Genomic DNA, 23481 nt, shown 5'->3' with positions numbered 1-23481 from the left:
AATTTTGTATATTATTTTAAGTTAACTTTTAAATCTAGCTTCTTCCATGTAGCTGAAGATAACATCCACTTTACTACCCGTCTCCCACTACTACTTTCAGAACTACAAGATGGGTAAAAGAAATCTACACATAAACTTCACTCATAGCATATGTTGAAGACAGAGAATGTCCAGATTTGAAAATAATTGTAAATTAAAATTTTACAGGTGGACATTAACAAGTATTGACAAGAATGTGGAGAAATTGGAGCCCTTATACGCTCTTGGTGGAAATATAAAATGGTGCAGCTGATTTGAAAAACAGTTTGATAATTCCTCAAACTGTTAAAAATCATGTTACCATATGATCCATCTGTTCTACTCCTGTGCATACACCCAAAAGAACTGAAAACATATGTCCACATAAAATTTTACACACTAAAGGTACACATTTTTAGTAGTATCCTAATGCAGAAAGAACCCAAATGTCCATTATCTTGTTGTGAGAAACCAGATAACCAGCACAATAAAGGTCAGATTAATGAGCCCTTTAATAGACGCGGTCAGAGGAGTTCTTGCCTCCAAGACTCTTGACCCTGAATGAAATTAGCAGGGTGCTTTTATAAGCAAAAGCAGTTGGGAAACTGAGGCATTACAGAGATAAACATATATTTTGGGGTTTGGCACATGGTACACTCAGATAAGGAGGGAGCCATTAGAGTACTGGGTGGAGTACAGGGCTGTGAGGGTTGTTTATGAGCAAAATTTCAAGATCGCACTAGCCACACAGGTGTTCAAAAACAAGGTAACAAAATGGAGGCGAATTACAGAATGGAGTTTTAACTAAAATCATTTATTTGGAAACACTTTATATGCAAACTTAGGTTTTAAACAAGACTTGGCAAACACTTAAACATTTCACAAAACACTGCAAAATACTTCAAACACTTCATTGTTGAGTCAGTAAACAATGTGTCCTATATTATTATGATGAATGTTATTTCATAAAAAGTATTGAAGTATTGATACCTAGTGCTACATGGATGAACTTTGAAAACATGATTCAAAGCAAAAGAAGCTACATATAAAAGGCCATCTATGTTTACATGAAATGACATGAATAGGGAAATCTGTAGACACAAAAGATAGATTAGTGGTTACCAGGGACTAATGAGAGGGGAATAGTGAATGAATATGAATGAGTATTATGAGGTCTCTTTCTGAAACTAGATAGTAGTCATATTTATCAGGCCAGACTCCCAAAGACCCCAAAAGGGAATGCACTGTGTCTGAGAGGCTGAAAAAATGACCCAGAATAAGGACAAGATATGGGCTTTATTCGGGAACTTAGATACAGGGAAGATGGTCCAAGAGTGACTGACTGGACAGGAGAAAAGCCACTCCTGATTGTAAAAGGCACATAGGTTATATAGCATTTTACATTGGGCGGAGTATGGGGTTAAGCATGAATAAGGGTAAGGTTTCTAATGTGCAAGCGTAGTGTGAGAAAATGCTTAAATATGCATTGCATGTACACAAAATGAATGAATTCTCTCTAGGGGTGGGATTTTTGGTATTATAATGAACTAAAGGTAAACAAAAAGTAACCAAATCTTATGGGCATTGATCTAGGCATGCCCTATCTGGTCTGAGGCAGCCCAGGGGCTGACTGTCTCAGGGAAGGGTATGTGAGAACACTCACTATGCATAGCTGCGAGATGTAGTCAACAGGTATGGAAGACACTTTGTCCATGGCCCACCCATGACCTGCATGCCCAGACTGGAGCCTGAGGGAAGGGGACATCCCAGTTTGGCCACCCACAGGCCCTCCCCAGGCTCCAACCCTCTGCTTGAGGCCAAATCCAGAGTGTGCTCATGTTGTTACTAAGTGTGTGGCCCTATATGGTTGCACAGCCTTGTGAGTATATTTTTAAAAACCATTGAATTGTAAATATTCTAAAAGAGTGAATTCTATGGTATGTGAATTATATCTTAATAAAAAGATTATATAAGAAAAAGGAAACAGGACAAAGAACCTTTTAAAAGGTTTGAGTTCCAAGGTAAACACCAGAAGAAAAATACAGGTCTTCATAAGTATAAAAAGAATTTCTTAAAATTAAAGAGCAAAGTATAGCCATCTTATAGAGAAATAAATATGGCAGAATACATATAATTATAAAATGTTATCACAAGATTGAGACCAGAGATATTAGTCATAGCAAAAAATGTGACTAGCCTTTGTCTATCTTTTATAAGAAAAGGATTTTCTATTTGATTCACTAAAGAAGATCCAACTATGTGCTATTTACAGGAAGTATTCCTATAGCAAATGATTTTGAAGGCTGAAAATAAAGCATAGAACAGTTGTATACTAGACAGATGAGAACAGAGGATAGGTGTAGTGATTTTAATTCCAGGAAGAGTAAAATTCTAACTAAAAAGCATGAACTGTGATAAAAGACATTTTTAGTCTGAAACCTAAAATTTACAATGAATATCTATCTATGCACCAGATTATACAGAAACCCCCTGTATAAAGTAAGGACTACAGAAGATTCGGTGAGACAGAAATAAACTATTAAGTAAGAGACTTGATTATCTATTCTTAGTGCAGAATTAGTCAAGCAGACAAAATAAGAGAAGACCATACGAAACACCATAAATAGTAAGATGGATCTTATGAATACATGTTGAATTCTACAGCAAAGTATAACTCCTAGGTGCGGTGCCCATAACACATTCACAAAAGTTGCTCATATGTTTGTACACATGAAGAGTCAGTGATTCCCATAAAGTAGATATATTAAAAAATTCTGATATCATGCGATGAAACTAATTTATTAATGACAGAAAAGACTTTTACGTAGTAATTTTAAAAACTTTCAACAACTTTTTGTCTAGGGGAAAATACAAAGTGAAATTATAAAGTTAAACAAAATAATGACAAAATATGTTACTTGTCAATATCTACGGAATAAAATCTAAAAGTGATCAGAAAAAAATATCAGTACTAAATAAACACTTATTAGTTAAAAATGAAAGAATTAGGCCAGACTCGGTGGCTCTGCCTGTAATCCTGTGCCTTGGGAGGCTGAGGTGAGGGGACTGCCTGAGCCCGTGGGTTCGAGACCCACCTGGGCAACTTGGCGAGACCTCATCTACAATAAATCAAAAAAATTAGCCGAGTGTGGTAGCGCGCACCTGTAGTTCCAGCTACTTAGAAGGCTGAGGGGGAAGGATCGCCAGAGCCCAGCAGGTCAAGGCTGCAGTAGCCGGGAGCGGCCACTGCACTCCAGTCTGGGCGACAGAGTTAGACTCCAACGCAAAAAAAAGAAAGAAATTAAGTACAGTGCAAGAGTTTAAAAAAAAAAAACAACATAAACAATAGGCCAGTTTTAGTGGCTCATGACTATAATTCTGGCATTTTGGAAAGCTGAGGTGGGAGGATCACTTGAGCATAGTAGTTCAAGACCAGCCTAGGCAGCAAAGGGAGACCTAGCTCTACAAAAAATAGAAAAATTAACCGGGCCTGGTGGTGCATGCCTGTAGTGCTAGCTATTTGGGAGGCTGAGACTGGATTGCTTCAAAGTCCTCTTTGATGAAAAAGGCTAATGAAAAATTCATGTTGACATTTGCTATCTAGAACTGTTCTACAACTGATGGACCAGGAAACAGACATTTATTTAAATGTAAATAGTGGAAGAACCAGAAGTAGACTTATGAAAAAGTAGGAGTAGAGTGAAGAACACTATAAAAAAGTTATCTTCTTTTTCATAGTGTCAACTCAATAGGTAGTATTTAAAAATGATAGCTGACATCATAGAATTTTAAACATTATTATGGCATTAACTATTAGAGTTTCTAAAACCCATTTAAAAATAGTTTTCTATGAATATTAGGAGTAGCTTTTCTTTATAACTCCCTATGTACTATTTGATTTTTTCAAACCACTTTTTTTATTCCATTTTTAATATAGAGGCAGGAAGATTTCCACTTCCAGTAGTAGCTGACTAGCTTGTTGCCTACCAACCTTCCTAGTGAGAATGATTAGAAAATACAGGCAGCATCTCTTTGAATGCACCAGGAGACTTGTCAAGGCAGCAAACTTGAGAGTCTACCATTCTAAAGAGAAGGGAGGTAGGTAGATAAAGGAAAAATCACCTTCCTTTAAAGGAGCAACAATAAGGCTAACAGCACTAATTTCATCCTCATCTGTTACAGACTTTAACATGTTTTCACAATAAAGTTGAGAATATATTCCTTCAATAGACAAGAACTTAATTAACTAAAAGGGAATTTTTCAGACACAAGAGCATGTCAGATGGAAGCATGAGTATTTGGAAAGAAAGACAATGGAAAGGATAAATAATATGGGGTATCTAAATATATATTGGCTGTAAACATACAAAGTAGCACAAAATGAAGAAAGGAAGAAATGGAGTGAAAAACTACTAAAGTATTTGCATTTTCTAGGATGTACTAAATATACTATAATGAATTTCAGTACGTCAAGGATGTGTGTCATATACATGAATATAGCTCACCGTTGATAAGAGGAGAAATGGATTAATAAGCTATCAAAGTGAAGGCACAGAGGAGAGAGAAAGCAACATAGAAGAAGAGGTTCAACGAAAAGAAAATGAGAAATTTTCATCTATAGATGTCGTGATTTTTGTATCAAACATAAATGTTCTGGTTAAAAGAAATTACCAGATTTAAATTTTTAAGAACATAACTAACTACATGCCACTTCCAAAACAGCAGTGTAAATGTAAATCTTGAGAAGGATTAAAGTAAAAGTAAGGGAAAAGATATACCATGCAAGCAATAACTAAAAGAGAAGCTAGTGTGTCTTCATTATTTGTTACTATTTTTTAGAGACAGGGCCCTGCTCTGTTGCCCAGGCTGGAGTGCAGTGGCACGATCATAACTCACTGTAACTTCAAACTGCTGGGCTCAAGCCATCCTGCTGCCTCAGCTTCTGGAGTAGCTAACTGGGATGACTGCAGGCATGTGCCGCCACACCCAGCTAAATTTTTTTATGACTGTAGAGCTACGGTCTCGCTGTGTTTCCCAGGCTGGTCTAGAACTCTTGACCTAAAGGGATCCTCTGCTGGGATTATAGGTGTGAGCTATAGCATTTGTCTGCAAAGTATACTTTGAGGCAAGGAGCATTATTGTGTATTAGAATAGTATTACAGAATGATAAAATCATCATCATATCAAGGTTAAGCAATTCTGAAGCTTTACATATTTTAAAAATATATAAAGCAAAAATTATTATTAATAAAATGAGAACTAGACAGTAGGATATTTTAGCATACCTCTAAAGGTAACTGAGAAAACAAGAACCAGGAGTCAATAATAATGTTGAGAATTTGAACCTCATCATTTATACATTTATACACTAATAGACACATAAGGAGCACTATACTTACCAACAACAGAACACACCTACTTTTCAAGTACACATGGAAAATTTCTTTTGTTTAACCATATGCTGGAACAACACAAGTCTCAAAAATTTTAGGATTAAAATTTTTTTTTTAGTCTCAGTCTGTCACTCAGGGCCACCATAGCCTTGACCTGCTGGGCTCAGGTGATCCTTCCATCTCAGCCTTCCAAGTAGCTGAAAGTACAGGTGCACGCCACCATGCCCAGCTAATTTTTAAATTTGTTGCAAAAATGAGGTCTCACCAAGTTACCCAAGCTGATCTCGAGCCCTGGGCTCAGGCCATCCTCTCACCTCGGCCTTCCAAAGTGCTGGGATTACAGGCATGAGCCACCTCACCTGACCTTAAAATCTTAGAGTTTCTGACCACAATGGGATTAATTTAAAAACCAATTACAAAAACACAACTAGGACAAAATGTAACTTTTGAAATTCAGTAATATACTTTAAGTCACTTATAAAAAAAAAGAATCACTGTGAAAATTAGAAAATATTTAATTGAGTGAAGGTGACATATTAAAATGTGGAATTTAGTCTAAGCCTTTCTTGCTGTGCGGTTTAAACCTTAATGCAATAAGAGGATATAGGTTATGTATGGCAATATGTTATGTATGCATGTCAGGAAATTAAAGAACATCATACATGCAGAAGTTAGAAGCCAAGAAATAATAAAGATCAATATAGAAACAAATCAGTTGCATAAAAAGCAAACTTAGAGTAATGAGGATTGAGAAAGGTAAGGTTCTTTCTCTGAAAGGACTAATAAATTGATAAACCCTTGTCAAAAATAGTCAAGAATGAAACATGTCATATAACCTATATTGAAATGAAAAGTGACACACTACTCTGGAACCAGCAAACATTTAAAACATAATAAGGAAAAGGATATTGTGAAAAACTGAAAGCAAATAGGGTCAAAGTTTTAGACAAATTCCTTTAGAAAAACAAATTACCAAAAGTGGCACATACACAAATAGAAAATTCACATAAGCCAATTTCTAGAAAAGGAAGTGAATCTGTAATTACAGATCTTTACATTTAGATCTGTAGATCCATGTAGATTCACTGGTATATTTTTCCAGACTTTTAAAGAAGAAATAATATTTAACTTCTAACAGGAAATGGAAAAAAATTTAGTTGCTCCCCTCTTTGTATGATCCCGGTTTAATTTTGATAACAAAGCCAAACTGGGACATTACATAAAAGCAATATTATAGTTCAGTTTTTTAATAAAAATAGATGTAAAAATCTTAAAATTTTAGGGAATCAGACATTGTGAATAAATTAAACTTATTTTCAGAACTGCAAGTTGACCCAGCATTTGAAAATCTGTATGATTCCCTAAATCAATAGAATTAGAGAAAAAAATCAGATGATCATCTCTATAAAAGAGAAAATGCACTTGATAATATTCAAAACTCATTCAGAAACAATTAGGAAATGGCATTTTATGAACATAAGCTTTATAAACATCAAAAACACCCATATACATCAGATTAAATCTAACAAAAGTTGTAGGAGACCTTTACACAAACCATAGAAAACCTTTTTAGATCTCAATTGAAGTCGTCAATATTTTTAAGGTATAAATTCTCTAAAATTTCGTCGAAAATTGAATGCAATCCTCATGAAAATCCCAGCAGATTTTTAAAATAGTGATAAAGAAATTGATCTGTAACAATACATGTCATATAAAGGAATAATACATTTAACTTTATAAAAAAATAAGCTGAGTGTGTTGGCATGCTGTGGTAGCCCCAGCTACTCAGGACAAGACGGTAGCATTGCTTGAGCCCCGGAATTTAGCGTGCTGAACTTCAGCTTGGCAGCTTAGTGATATTTTTTTTTTCATCTCTAAAAAAGCAAACAAAACTTAACAGATGTGCACAATGTGTTTAAATACTCATGAAAACAAAAATTAAACTTGAACAAAAAAGGGATACTGTGTTCTTAGATAAGAAGTTACCATCATAAAGATTTTTTCTTCTTAGTTTATCTTATTTAATGAGATCCCAGTGAAAAATACTACCAGGTATGGTGGTGGTTTTGTGCTTAGTATATTTGGAAGAATAAAAAAGGAAGAAGAGCTAGAAAAGACCTGAAAAAGAAAAGCAATTGGGTGGAGCCATGTAAATCGTTTTATGTACTAAAAAAATTTCAAAAGGAGAAAAACCAAAACAAATGATTTTAATATATGCAAAATTTTGGTATAATTCCACCAATAATTATTACCTTTGGTGACTTTATGAGACAGTATTTTTTGTACATTTACATTTCTTGTTTTTATTTTTCTTTTTTTGAGTCAGAGTCTCACTGTCACCCTGGCTGGAGTTCAGTGGCACGCACACGGCCACCATAGCCTCAACCTGCTGGGCTCAGGCAATCCTTCCGCCTCAGCCTTCCAAGTAGCTGGAACTACAGGCATGTGCCATCATACGCGGCTAATTTTTTGATTTATTGTAGAGACACGGTCTCGCCATGTTGCCTAGGCTGGTCTCGAACCCATGGGCTCAGGCAATCCTCTTGCCTAGACCTCCCAAAGTGCTGGGATCGCAGGCATGAGCCGCTGTGCAGCCTTGTCTGTACATTTCTAATGGGATATGTTGTCAAGGACAGAAAAAGTCAGTTTTCTCATTGTTAGTTGTTTTTGCTTTTGTTTTGAGTCAGGGTCTCACTCTACCACCCAGATTGAAGTGCAGTTGCGCTTTTTATTTTTTGGCTTTTTTAAATTTTATTTTTATTTTTTGAGTCAGGGTCTCACTCTGCCACCCAGAGTGGAGTGCAGTTGCATGATCATGGCTCACAACAGCCTTGAATTCCAGGACTCAAGCATTCCTTCCTCTTCAGGTCTCCCAAGTTTCTGGGACTACAGACGTGAAACCACCATGCCCAGCTCAATATTAATAGTGGTCTTTTTACAGTTTTTTTATACACTCAGTGGCCACATAATGACCTTTTAGGCAATGGCAGACCACATATATGAGAGTAATCCTATAGGATTATAATACTGTGTTTTCATGTTTAGGTGTACAAATACTTAGCAGTGTATTATAATTACCTACCTACTGTATCAGTACAGTACCATACTATAAAGGCCTCAATGTGTAGTAGGCTATATTATCTGCATCTGTGTAAGGACTCTTAATGATATTTGCACAGTGATGAAATTGCATAACAACTCATTTATCAGAACTTATCCGCATTGTTAAGTGACACATGACTGAATGTCTGTGTATATATAGATGCACAATATATGTAACTATATAACATAATTAGCATATATACATATACATGCTAATATTAGGAACCAAGATTATATACCCAGGTTTTTACTGGTAATATATTAATGTAAAGCTATTATATAAGAGGGAACCCAAAATACATGGAATTTTCTTTTGGCAGGCAGGTCCCGTATAGTACACTCAGAATTTGTTCCTCCAGATCAAATGGTTGCCCATAGCATTTGTCTGGACATTTTGAGAATCATAATTTGTAGAAGAAACATCCTGAGTTGTGACTGATTCTTCCACCATGACAATGCACTTCATACCATGCTGAGTGTTGAGCAGTTTTTGGCCAAAAATGGCAAGACCCCACATGCTCCACCCTTCCTATTCAGCTGATCTGGCCCGAGTGACTTTAGTTTCTCTGGATGAAAAAAATCCTCAAAGGAAAATATTTTGCTGAGTGGAAGAGGTGAAACAAACAAACAGAAAAACGGAAGAGGCACTAAAAGGCATCAAAATGGATGACTTCAAAAACTTTTGAGAAGTAAAAAAAGGTATTGATAAATATATTGAATCAAAGGGAGAGTACTGCCCATGGAATGGGAAAAAAATATTTGCCAACCGTATATCTGATGAAGGCCTAATAACATCTAGGATCTACAAGGAATTCAAACGCGCCAAAAGGAAAAAAACAAACAACCCCATTAAAAAGTGGGCAAAAGACACTTCTCAAAAGAAGATATACGGGCAGCCAACAGACACATGAAAAAGTGCTCAGCCTCACTCATCATCAGAGAAATACAAATCAAAACCACATTGAGATACCACCTAACCCCAGTAAAAATGGCCATCATTAATAAAACAAACAATAACAGATGCTGGTGAGGATGCATAAGAAAAGGAACGCTTCTGCACTGCTGGTGGGAATGCAAACTAGTGCAACCTCTCTGGAAGACAGTGTGGTGATTTCTGAAAGAACTAGAAATTAAACTTCTGTATGACCCAGCAGTTTCCCTATTGGGAATGTACCCAGAGGAACTCAAATCATTCTACAAAAAAGATACGTATGTTTGTTGCAGCTCTATCCACAATATCGAAAAACGTGGAACCAACCATGTTGCCTATCGAAGCTGGAGTGGATAAAAAAATGTGGTACATATACACAATGTAATATTATGCAGTCATAAAGAAAGACAAACATATGGACTTTGCAGCAACTTTGGTGGATTTGGAGTAGATCATACTCAGTGATCTATCACAGAAACAAAGAACAGAGTACCATATGTTCTCACTCATGAGCGGACCTTGAGCAATTATAATACCATAGGAAAGGGATTGGCAATAGTGGGAAACTGTCAGGGGAGGAGGGTGGGATTGGCAGTTGAGGGAAACTGCTAGGGGAGGGAGGGACATACCTTCATCAACAAGGGTACCTGCATAATCAATGTTTGTATACCTAATCCTGAATTGCACCCCACATCTTTACAATTAAAAAAAAAACCAAAGGGAGAGTACTTGGAAGGTGACTGAAGTTTAACCATGTAAGAATAAATACACAATTAATTTTTTTAAGAAAGCAGGATTTATTAAGAGGACAGAAAAGCTCCCACAGTGAGAGGGGACCCGAGGGGGTTGCCTTCACGATTTTCTATAAATAAATCTCAGGTTTTTGGGAGTCTCTTTGTGTAGGTATAAATAATATATACGGGTATATAAGGGAGGAACCTCAAAAACCCAGAATTTATTTATAAAATATCGTATATTACATGTTTCAACTTCAAGCACTTTCAAAGTACTCTCCATTTGATGCGATACACCTATCATTAAGGCACTTTTTCCCCTACTCAGAACATTTTGAACTCCTCCATATTGATACCTTTTGGTACCTCTGCCGTTTTTGTTTCTCCTCTTCCACATTGGCTAAACATTTCCCTTTGAGAACTTTTTTCATCCAGGGAAACAAAAAAAAGTTACTTGGGGCGAGATCCAGTGAATAGGGAGGGTAGGGCATGGGGGTCTTGCTTTTTTGGTCAAAAACTGCTGACACTCAGCGTGGTGTGGGCAGATGCGGGGTGTGGGCAGATGCATTGTCATGATGGAAGATCCAGTCTCACCTGTTTACCATAAAAAATTCAGTGAAGCCGAATATAACCTCTCACAACAATGTTATCTGGTACAGTGTGGCTGATGGGTTTCTAAGAATACTTAGCTAACAGGGGATGCCTATAGCCTGCCCTCCAAAAGATAACTTTGTTTTTGAGGGGGCTCCCTAGTATTACAAAAAAAAATTTTATTTATTGTTGCTATATTTAATTGGAAATACTTAAGATTTATAACTAATTATAGTCCATATAATTAATATATGCATAAATAAATGTCACCAGTAAGAGTTTTTCAGCGTAAGAGGTGTATAAAGTCAGAGATGTTAAGTAAAAACTCCATTCTAAAATTTCAATAGGAAATGTCAGCATCAGCACATGAAATTTTTTTTTGTCTTCAAAGTATTTACTGGCCAGGCATGGTGGCTCAGCCTGTAATCCCAGCACTTTGGGAGGCCAAGCTGAGAGGATTGCCTGAGCCCAGGGGTTCAAGACAAGCCTGAGCAACTTGGTGAGACCTCATCTTTACAGTAAATCACATTAGCTGGATGTGGTGGCATGAGTCTGTAGTTCCAGCTACTTGGAAGGCTGAGACAGAAGGATCACCTAAGCCCAGCAGGTCAAGGCTGCAGTGGCCCTGAGCATGCCACTGCACTCCAGCCTGGGCAACAATGAGACTCCAACTCAAAAAAAAAAAAAAAGTATTTACCAAGTTGATCCACTTTAAGGATAAATATGTTTTCCTAGGGTTATTCATTGCAAAAACTTAGGAGTGACAACCAACTAGTAATAACTATTCCTAGTGGTTATAGAGTCTAGAATATGGTAAGTACCATTCTTCCACTAAAAGTATATAAACTTCCATTAAGTTAATGCAGGTGTGGACCAAGGAATGTATTAGATTGGGATTTCTTTTTTCAGAAAGCAAGGAAATGTTAACAAGTATTGAAGTTCTCTTAAAACCTCATAGTGACTTAAAAGGAATAAAAGTATTTAAAAACACTGCTGGTAATTTTTATCAGGATAAGATACTGAAATTTATCAGGTACTTTTTTCTGCATTTGTGACAGTAATTTATTATACCTTTTCACCTTTGATCTCTTAATATGAATATTTAATAGATTTTTTACAATATTACTCTGTTTTTTGCCATCTGATGTTTTTTGAGGTGTTGGTCATTAATCTAACTGCTCTTCCTTTAGAGCTGATCTGTATTTTTTGACTGGCTGCTTTAAGTCTTCTGTTTATAATTTCTCTGTGAATTTAATGTCATGGTTTTAATCTCCCTGTTTTGGATTTGTTGGATTGCTTTGGGCATCAAAATTTCTGTCATTTTTCTTTAGACGTGGTCTCGTTCCCCTTTGTGTTATTGTCTTCTTGAACTTTATTTGAATGTATGTTAAATCTTTTCAGCCTTTTCTTTATATCTTCTAATCTTTCTTATTTTTTGTCTCTTTATGATGACTTTGTGCTGCATTTGAGTCATTCTTTTGGATCCATCTTCCTGATTCAGTAATTCCCTTTTTTAGTTGCATCCTACTGTGTCATTCAGTTCTTTTATTGTTTTTTGTTTTTTTCTCTTCTCTCTGTTTCAGCTTGGTTAGTTTTACTGACCTATGTTTAAAGTCATTGATTCTTATCTCAGTGGTTTTAGTCTGCTGATGAGCTTGTCAGTGGCATTCTTCATGTCTATTACTGTGTTATTTTGTTTCTGACATTTTCATTTTACTCTTATATTTTTCTTGTATCTGTTGAAATTCTCTGTCATATGCATGTTGTCTATACCTTTTTTAGTGAACCTTTAATATATTAGCCATAGTTGGTTTCAAATTATCTATGTGTTAGTTCCAGTACCTGGATCTCCTCTAATTTTTGTAGATTGCTGTTCATTACTTTGTCTCGTGGTGGTGTATTTTTTTTTTTTACACTTCCTTTTTTAGATGAGTCATAATTTTGGATTTAATGCTAGGTATTGAGTATGGGGTGATAACTTTTAGGCTTGAAGATGAACATAACTCTTCTTGTGCTGGAATTGAGCTAAGTTTGAATGTTTTTGCTGTTAGTGTTACCTTTAGTGCCCCAGTGGTTCAAATTCATTTAGTGTTACCCTGTACTTAGGTTTGGTAAAAACATTTTTTTCAGGGTTTCTGCTCTACTCTCAGTTTTAGGCCTTCCCTATGCTCTTTTGCTTCAGATAGGTCTCTCTGCATGTTTTCATCCCTCCTCCAAACATGGGGTGCTGTTGCTTGTTACTCACTGCTTGCTAGCCTGACACTGGAGATAAGGGCACTTGGGGCTTTCTTATTCTCATCAAACCTCACCTGCTTGATGGCTGTTTAAAATCACTGGCTCATTTAAGTTTCCTTTTGTTTGAAAGATTGTTTTTATTATAGCTTTATATTCTGTGATACTTCCAGCAGATTGCAGTGTTTGCAAGTGTAATTATGTTCTTAGGGTGAGGGCATTATTTTTTTTATCACATCTTACTTCCTCTCATGATTAGGTTTTGTTGTAGTTGGGCTGTTTTGTATGCTTGTCTGTGAGTTCATATGTATTGCAACTTTCGGTATGGTAATACTTTGAGGTTTGGGTTAAAGTTGCCTTCTTGCAAGGAGGTTTTACATTTGTTTGTTTCTGCCAGTTGATTTGTATGTTAACGGTACTGGACTTCTTTAAGTTTACTTATGTGCTTAAGGGGTATTATGATTCAAATTATAGACCTGCATGAAGGTTGGCTTGTGGTTTTGAAATATCAGGGTGAGGGTATTTTTGGTTTGGTTGTGCTCTTTATTCCCCACCCTGCGTTTTTCCCAGTGCCTGGCAAGTTTTCTTCCTGTCCCCTTATGCCTATGCTTACCCCTTATAATGAGACTATCACTATTTGGGTTGAGGTTTGTGAGTAGGTCTCTTATTGGATACCCCAACTCTGGTAGATTCTCCTTTTTATCTTATGTTTCTCTCGCTTCCTACAAACATCAAAGTGGAAGGTCTTGTCTCTAGAGTTTGGCAGAAACCATCTGTAGATTGGGAGCTTTATTGGTTTCCTGAGTTCAAGTATTCTTGCTTTCATTTCATTCCTGGCCTTTAGTCTCCTTTTAGTCTCATTTTTTTTTTAGCTTTGTGTATGTGAAGTTTTAATTTTCAAAAATACCACATTGTTTTTAAGGCATATTTAATGTTTTAAATATAATTTAGGTGTATTCAGTGGGAACTTTGTTAAGGGCATTTAATTCTTTGTACTCCAAGAATAAAAGGCATTGTTAGATTTTTCTTTGCATTTGGTACTTTTCTCAATATTTTGGAACAGCCTTTTCCTAAACTTAATTTACTTACATTTTTGCTCAAAAATGCCTTTATTGTTTAACTCTGCTTTGCTTAATAAGTGGTAGATATTAAAAGATCTGTGTGTCGCATAATATTGGACTTTCACTTAAAGTAGATCATCTGTTTCATCCTTGGAATAGGGCAATATGAAATTGATGAACTTTTTACTCACATGTAGGTTTTGAATCATTCACTTGAGTGAATTTTTTAACTTATGAGACTTTGCACCATGTATACAATAGGAAGAGTAGCAATGTAATAGGGTTGTTGTAACTCTTAAATGAGATAAATTACAGTTTCTTTTATATGGCCTCGTGTAGTGACTCAATAAATGTTTTTTGAGAACCTTATACTTATTTCCAAGGACCTAACAACATTAAACATCCATTTTAGCAAACCTCTTGAGTGTTAAGTGAACAAAGATGAATATAATATAATACAGTTCCTACCTTAGGGAACTTATCTTATTAGTGAGGTTGGTATGATTGGTGCTATAAAAGGAGTAACACCTTTCTGGGGTAGAGGAGGGATTATTTGAATTGGATCATAAGGTATGTATAGGAGGTCAACATGTTGGCAAAAAAGGAATGGGCTTTTAGAGAGAAGTAACAGCATCATATGCAAAGGTCTGAATGCAGTAGAGGACATATCTCATTTATGAAATGTCCAGGTGTATATACAGAATATGCCAGTTGAGGTCTGAGGAGAGGAACGTCTGTTGTGGTTATGAAAGAGGTGGCATTTGAGAAGTATCTTAAAAGATGAATAGTGTCTAAATGGTATCATGTGGAAATAGAATGTGTAAGATAGCACAAATTGAAGATAAGTTATTTAAGTAGCAGACTATAAATTATTTGCATATAGGGGTATATGAATAGTCACATGGACTTGGCTGTTACTCATGAACTCTCATGCCTGAAACAACAGATTAGACATCAACTCTTTCTGTGAAACCATTGGGAAACTTTGCATATCTCACTAGGGTTTATTTTAAGGGGGAAGGAGAATAAGGAAGAAACTTTTCTAGGGTTATGTATAAAGTAATGGAAGCATTTTGGGGATAGAGTTTATGTAGCTTTGAATACAGACTGTAAGAGTTTAAAAAGTTTTTTCTTTTTAACCTTAGACGTCCATTGTAGCATTTTGAACAAGAGATCTGATGTAATGATGATTTATCTAGGTGATTTATCTGACCAAGCAGGATAGAATTGGAGAGGAACATGTCTAAAGGAGGAGGGTTACCTGTTTCTATAGTTCAGGACTGAGGTGATTAAGACTTAAAGGGGTGGTGATAATGGGAATGAAAGATAACATTATGGGAGAGATATTTAGAGAAAGGATTGATACTCTAGAAAATAACTGAACCTAAGCAGGGTAGCTGGGAATGTTGATGAGATTACATACTGTAGTTCCCAAATTCTCCCCTTATCTGCAGTTTCACTTTCTGTGGTTTCAGTTACCCTCAATGAAGGTGAGAGAGGAAGAAAGAGGGAGAAACTGACTGACTGACCTACTGACTGACTGACCTACTGACTGGCCAGCCATATTTACATAGCCTTTTTTCTTTAAAGAGATGGGATCTTGCTATATTGTCCAGGCTGAACTCAAACTCCTGGGCTCAAGCAATCCTCTTGCCTCCGCCTACAGGGTAGCTGGGACTATAAGCACACACCACTGCATCTCTTACATAACTGTTATTACAGTACATTACTGTAACTGTACTATTTTATTATTAGTTATTGTTGTTAATCTCTTATTGTGCCTAAGTCCTACATTAAAGTTTATCGTAGATATGTATTTATCGGAAAATACATTATACTACACATCCATGTGACTATTCCCATATATAGGGTTTGGTAGATGTTTCAGGCATCTACTAGGGGTCTTGGAACATATCCCTCACTGATAAGGGGTACCACTGTACTTGGGTGCCTAAGAAATTTTTGATATTAGCAAGAGGTATGACATTAGCAGGAAAAGTCGTTTTAGGGAAAAACTGAACCTGCCATTTTCTATTCATTGGATGTGAACTTAAGGTACATTTTAGAGCATATCAATACTCTAAAAACCTTTGTAAAAAATAGCTAACTTTAAAATTATGGTGTAGTGTGTGATTGGACAGGCAGTGCAGTCTCGTATGAATGGCATGGACTTTGGAGACAGACTTGTCTTCCAACTCACCTTTAATAAGTTTCACTGTTTTAAGACTGGAGCATCACTAATCTCTGGGTTTTTCTTTGTCTATAAACTAGAGATAATAATACCTGCTTACCAGACTGTTGTATAAACTAAATAGTATAATATATATGCATGCTGGCCTATTTTAAGCCCTTAATAAATGTCAGTTTTCCCTTTTCTTTCTTTCTTAAAAGATGCCAGCCTTATTGGCTATTTTCATGCATTAAGACGAACATCAAACCTAATGCATAAAGTATTTTTGTGTTGCTTTTCAGCAGTTCACTGAAACCATAACCCTGATTGTTTGCTAAGTAAAATATGAGTATAATCAGTCAGTTTGTAATTAGACTAACTTAGAAGTTGTAATTATTGAATGTGTAAGTGTAGTTAACAGCCTTTGTTTCTGGTAAGTGACTTTACTTAGAGGATGTATGTTTATGTCTGCAAGAGAGACTGTTTCCTGGAAGGAAACTGTGGTCTGCAGATCTTTATAATAACATCACCTTTAATCTTTTTGAATTCATGAACATTGATCTAAACAGACGTTTCTTGCAAGAAGTAAATGAAGCTTCCTTATGAGCCTGATAAGACTCCATAGACTGTCAATATGGAAAAATTGGATATTTAATCAGGAATATGAACATGTGTTTCAGGTAGAGAATTCCAAAGATAATGAAGATAGTATTATACAAAGAGAAATTCCTGCCAGACAGTCTCGAAGAAGATTTCGGAAAATTAACTATAAAGGAGAGCGCCAAACCATTACTGATGATGTGGACATTAACAACTATCTTTCTGTGAGTATATTTAGGAACACGTCGTGAATACTATATATTTTCACATATAGTATTATTAGTTTACTTATATTTTGGTAATACCAACACTTTGGGCAGGTAAATATATATGTGTAATTTTTAAAATTACTTCTGCTTGGCTGACTTATTTAGAAATACTCTTACCAGTGGAACTTTGTTTTTTGCTTTTTGTTTAATTTTTTTTAAAGTTCTTGCCACATCATTTTTAGACATATTTGTGGATTTTCTTGCCTTTTTATTGCCTAAATGGGGATAGAATAGGTGCTGAGAAGTCAGGTAATAGACTCATTGGAAGCATTTCTCCTGATAACACTGTAAGAAGTAAAGAAAAAAGCATAGCAGTTTTTTTCCTTGAGACATGGGTCAAATATGCATAATGTATTTAGTGCACAAATATATGCAAGGGTTGAAGATATACTTTCACATGTAAATATTGAGAAAGAAGAAGCAGATGAAATATTAACTTTGGTAACACCAAAAGAAGTGCACAGTGTGTCTTCAGAAGTCTTTAATTGTGTAGTTGTACATAACTTTTTAGACCGAAAAGTAGTTGAATCAAGAAATAAGGGTCGGTGGCTCAGCCTGTAATCCCAGCACTTTGGGAGGCCAAGGCGAGAAGATTGCCTGAGCTGGGAGTTAAAGACTAACCTGGGCAGCTTGGTGAGACCTCGTCTTTATAAGTCACAAAAACTAACTGGGCATGGTGGTGTACGTATGTCTGTAGTTCCAGCTACTTGGAAGGCTGAGGCGGAAGGAGATTGCTTAAGCCCAGCAGGCTGAGGCTGCAGTGGTGTGAGCATACCACTGCACTCCAGGATGGGTGACAGAGTGAGACTCCAACTCAAAAAGAAAGAAAGAAAGAAAGAAGGGAAATCTAAGATAATAAATCCATGTATATGTTTGAAGAGAGAGGTTTCATAGTTACTAATTTTCAAGGGAGTTATGACGCCCAAAAGCAGTTAGTCCAAAGTTTTTCCTTTTTTGTTTGTATATGTTAAAATAATAATGTGAGGCGTGGAAGGGTGGTTGATTGCAGCAAAATTCCTATGTTTATATTTTGTTTGTCTGGTTTTCAGAAACAGGCATTCACTCATTCCATGTAAGGAATAAGAAAGATTATTTAAGGAGTAGCTTTCTCTAGAATAAGTACTAGATTTAAGACCACTCTAAGGATTTTGTCACATTTACCTTATATCATTGATTGTATATATTTTATTTCTGTCAACAAACCCATATGAAATAGTCTCAAAATGTATGACCACATCTAGAGACACAAGGTTTATTTCCAATTTTTACTATTTAACAATTTATTTTTCTTTTTATACACTAAATTTACCCATTACTGATTAATTTAAGGTGACATATTTTCCCCTATTATACAAGTAATATGTGTCTATTTTTGAAAATTAGAAACTGACTGTTCCCACCACCCAGTTATATAACCATTTGATGATAATTTGTATATTCTTGGATAGGCTTTTCACCATATAGATAAATGTGTAAGTTTTTTTTTTTTTGCTAACTTAAGAATTTAAATTTTGTTTATAATTTTTAAAACTTAAATATATAATGTGAACATCTCTGAATACTGTTATAGCTTTTTACACTCTTAATAACTGCATAGTATTCCATTATAATATGCCATAATTTATTCAGCTCCTAATATTTGATTATTTAAATTGATTCTAGTTTTTTTAAATAAGGTGTTATGTATCTTTGTGGTTATATATGTTCACATCTTGATTTCTGTAGAAAATATTTCAGTAAGCAGAATTGCTTAATGAAAGTATCTTTACTTGTACTATTTGGTTCTCCTTATGTGAGCTAAAAGAGTTGATATTTTGTGTGTCTTGATTATTGTTTGCTTATTCTAGTGTTAACTTTAATGTGTTCTTTTCCCAGATTTTTTTGTATAGTCATGAAGCCTAGAGAGATTTTATGTTTTCTCTTGGTAGTTGTGGATTGTGCTCATGAATTATTTGCTTTTACCCTTCCCATGTGCTGAGAGTTATCTTCTTATGGATGTGCTGGTTTCCTGAGTGGACCAGAAACAGCCGTAGACATACTTCTTGGGATATTACTTGTTTGACAACTCTAAGTAAAGTGGCATTTTTGCATGTATAGCTAGTGTTAAGTGGTTATCCTACTAAATACTGTCAAGAGTTTGGAAAATCATGGAAAAGAGAACTAAATTAATTCATCTTAGACAAATCTGGTTTATTAACTATGAGACTGGGTTAGAGAATGATTTTTGGTCATGTTACATGCATTTGCCATTTCTTAAATTAATTGGGTTAGCTGTTTTTTTTTTTTCTGCAAAGGATATAATTCAGTCAACCTAGAAAATGCAGCATTGGGATTTTCATTTACTTTTAACTAATGCCATCAATTATGTAAAATTTGTATATCTGACTAAAGTCCTAAATATTGACAATTGGTCTGGGTAAGGATACTTTGTGGCAAAAATCTTAATAGTATGTATGAAAGCTTCCGTAGATAATTGGTTTTATGATCACTACGGAGTCCTTTATGTCTTTTGTTCTGTTGTCAGCAATTCAGAGAGAAAGGTCGGGAGAAATCATTCTTTCCTTTAGACAGCAGTGGATATTTGAGGGAATTTTGTTGTTTTTTTTTTTGAATTTGCAAACTATCATCAACTTCATAGCATTCTGAAAGTAAAAAGAGTTCTTAAAGATGAATAGAATATTTTGTTACTGTTATTTCCTTTATCATAATTATTTTTAGTATACGATTTATGCATCATGATTTTGTGAATATTAACGTTTTTGCATGTAGGTTATTTTCTGAGTGCTTAGAATAGCTGAAAAAGATGATTTATTCTTGTGAAATATTTTCATAGTCTTGTTGTACATTGCTTTATATAAAGATAAGAACCTTAATCTTTTGTGTTTTGTTTTGAGTCAGAGTCTCACTCTGTTGTCCAGGCTGGAAAACAGTGCCACAATTACCATTCTCTACAACTCCAACTTCCTGAGCTTATGTGATTCTTCTGCCTCAGCCTCCTGAGTAACTTGGGACTATAAGCATGTGCCACCACACCCAACTAACGGTTGATTTTTTTGTGTAGACTGGGTCTTGCCATATTGCCCAGGTTGATCCTGAACTCCTGGGCTCAAGCAGTCCCCTCACCTCAGCTACTTAAGTGCTGGGATTACAGGTGTGAGCCACTGTATTTGGCCTAAGAACCATCATCTTATGATAAAAAGTTTTTTCCCTAATATAGAATGAGGACTTCTGTAGCAGTAATAACATTTTTAAAACTCTTTTGGATATTGTTCTCAGAGTTTACAGCAATGTTTTGGGATACAATTTTTATAACTTAATTGAGACATCTTTAAAATATAATACACCATATGTAAAGTGCATAATTTGATCAATCTTGACATATCATTAGTGTTTAAAACCATCACCACAATCAAGATAATGATCATTTTCATCTCCCTGAGTTTTCTTTTCTCCCTTTATAATTCATCCTTTTCTAAGGCCCCATCCTTAGGCAGTCACTAGTCTGCTTTCTGCACTGTAGATTAGTTTTCTAGGTTGTCATATAAATAACATCATACATTGTTTTTTGCCTGGCTTTTTCACTCATTATAATAATTTTGAGATTTATCTCCGTTGTGTGTATTAGTGGTCCCCCCCTTTATTGCTGAATAATATTCCATTGTATGACTATTCCACAATTTTTATCTATTCACCTATTAATGGGTATTTGGTTTGTTCCAGTTTGGGGCAAGTGCAAATGAAGCTGCTATGAACATTTATGTAAAAATCTTTGTTGACACATATACTTTCATTGCTTAGGTTAATACCTGAGAGCAGATGTCTAGTCATTTAATAGTAAATGTGTGTTTAACTTTATGAGAAACTACCAAACTGTTATCTACAGTGGCTGTGCCATTTTGCGTTCTTTTTGTGATCAGTGAGAGATATTTGTTTTATATCCTCACCAACACTTAGTATTGTCAGATATTATTATTATTTTAAAAATCTTAGTTACATAATAGTATCTCATTTTGGTTTTAATTCACATATCCTTGATGACTTATTATATTGAGCATTGTTTTATGTATTTCTTGTCTATTTGCCTATTCATAATTTTTTGTAAAATATCCAAATATTTTCAGAGCTTCCAAATTTAAATGTCTTCATATACTTGGAAATTTCAGAGCTTTGATCTTTGAGGAAGATGTCTTTAGTAGCAAAAAAAGGATTGGGAGTAATATTTGGTGAGCATGATGGGTAATTAAGACATGTAGAAAAAGTCTATTTATTAATAGATGAGCCATCTGTCTTATTCTTCCTTCACTAACTGTATGATTGGGGCACTTCATCTAAACCCTTTGTGCTTTGGTTGCTTTACCTCTAAAAATGAAGATGGCAATACCAGGTCTGAGTGCCTTACAGGGTGTTTGCTGAAGTACTCAGAACATAAGGTGTACATTCAAGTCTAACCAGTCAGTAATATCTGCAGATACTGACTTCCAAATGGTTCTAAATTTGTGTTTTTCTCTATTTCCTCATGTTATTCATTGCTTAGTGTTTACCTTTTATAGTACTGTTGTAATAGTATCCCCTAAACTCCCCCCACCCCAGCCACCTTTCACTTTAAAAAAAAGAAGTATTTTTTTATTTTAAGATATCTGGAAAATACCTAAGAGCAGAAAAGTATTGCATAATCTCTATCAGCAGATATCTACTTAATCAATTTGTTTAATTGATTTAAAATTTTTTTCTCTTCTTACTGAAATTGTTTCCCTGTTGCTAGCCCTGTTTCCTACATTTTCCCCATTTCCTTGTCACCAACTAGTTCATTTATTTTGCTTCTATGAGTTCTAAATAAAGCTCTAACAGTGTCACTTGTTTTAAACTCCTAATTCTTTTCATGGCCTACCACCATTTATCAGAAAAGTTTCAAGGATCTAGTATATAAGGACCTTCATAGTCTAGACCAGTGCTGTTTAGTAGAACTTTCTTCTGTAATGCAAATATTTTATTTATCTGCTGTCAAAACTGTATGACTATTGAGCACTTAAAATGTGTTTAGTGTGTTGGGAAGGGTTAGGTACACATCTGCACACCCATAATATCTTTTATGTACCTGTAAGCACTCATTTAAATGTTTGTCTCTCCCATCATATGTCTAGAAAATGTGAGCCATCATCATTGTATCCTCAGAGCATATTGCCTGTCAAAGAGGATAAGAGTGCCTGTTCCTCTGTGAGCTTTCTTAGCTTCCCATATAGCTTTGAGCAAGTTGTGTCACTTTTCTACATCCATTTTGATGTATAACTTATAGATTTATAAAAGAATTCAATGAGAAAATATATAAAAAGAGCTCTGCCTAATGTCTGGTGTCCTGGAAAAGATTAAGTAATGTCAGTGACTTCTTATTGCTATTGTTGTTACTGTAAATAATCAAAAAATATCTTTGTTCCTGTTGTTTACAAAACAGTATTATTATCTTTTTCATACCTAGATGTAAAAAGTGTTTACTAAAATATGTAAATACATGAGGGTAAGTGTAATTAAATATACTAAAGAATCAGAACAAAGGGAGACTAAAGGTAAGAAAAATAAAGTTGAAACTTAGGCGGAAGGATCACCTAAGCCCAGCAGGTTGAGGCTGTGGTAGCGTGAGTGTGCTACTACATTCCAGCACGGAAGACAAGAGTGAGACTGCAACTCAAAAAAAAAAAAAAAAGTCCAGATTTATATTTGGCTCAATCATATTTCTATAAAAACGACTAAGCATTTTTGTGATTTACTGTAGAGACGAGGTCTCATCAAGTTGCCAAGGCTGCTCTCGAACCCCCGGGGCTGATTTGAATTTAGTAGAAACAACAGTCAGCCAAAGAATGTTTGTGGAATACCCTCAGAATAACTCATTTTGAATAAGGTCATTTATTTGTCCAATCTTACAATATAAAGTAGTTACAAAATGTGTATGAAAGTCACTAAATGAGTTGCTTTACTATATAGAATGAATAGCTGGAAGCCAGTTAAATGAGACAGATATCTGCCAAGAAGTGATGACTCTGATTTTTAATTACTCATATGTAGACCTTCTTTCTGAAAGTAGTTAGCAAAGCCAGTTGTTTTCAGTCCAAATATCTTTTTTTTTTATTTTTTTTTGAGTTGGAGTCTCACTCGGTCACCCAAACTGGAGCGCTCCCGGCCACCACAGCCTCAACCTGCTGGGCTCCAGCAATCCTTCCGAGTAGCCGGAATTACAGGTGCGCGCTACCACGTCCGGCTAATTTTTTGATTTTATTGTAGAGATGTCTCGCCTGCCCAGGCGGGTCTCGAACCTGCGGGCTCAGGCAATCCACTCACCTCAGCCTCCCAAAGGCACGGGATTACAGGCTGAGCCACTGAGCCCGGCG

At 35.5% G+C, this 23481-nt stretch overlaps 1 protein-coding gene across 5 annotated transcripts in view; it reads left to right on the top strand.

Moving 5' to 3' along the window:
* RAPGEF6 (Rap guanine nucleotide exchange factor 6) overlaps positions 1–23481 on the top strand; it is a 200796-nt gene that overhangs the window by 60436 nt on the left and 116879 nt on the right. For all 5 annotated transcript variants that reach the window (XM_008061751.1, XM_008061753.1, XM_008061749.1 and 2 more), the window contains exon 6: positions 16913–17056. In XM_008061751.1, coding sequence (XP_008059942.1) covers positions 16913–17056 — 144 coding nt within the window. The remainder of the gene's footprint in view (positions 1–16912; positions 17057–23481) is intronic.

The sequence above is a fragment of the Carlito syrichta genome, unplaced genomic scaffold (genome assembly GCF_000164805.1).
Source record: "Carlito syrichta isolate Samal-C Ts95f unplaced genomic scaffold, Tarsius_syrichta-2.0.1 Scaffold305570, whole genome shotgun sequence".
Lineage (NCBI taxonomy): Eukaryota > Metazoa > Chordata > Mammalia > Primates > Tarsiidae > Carlito > Carlito syrichta.
The sequence above is the reverse complement of the archived record's forward strand: the minus strand, read 5'-3'. Positions and strand labels throughout refer to the sequence as shown.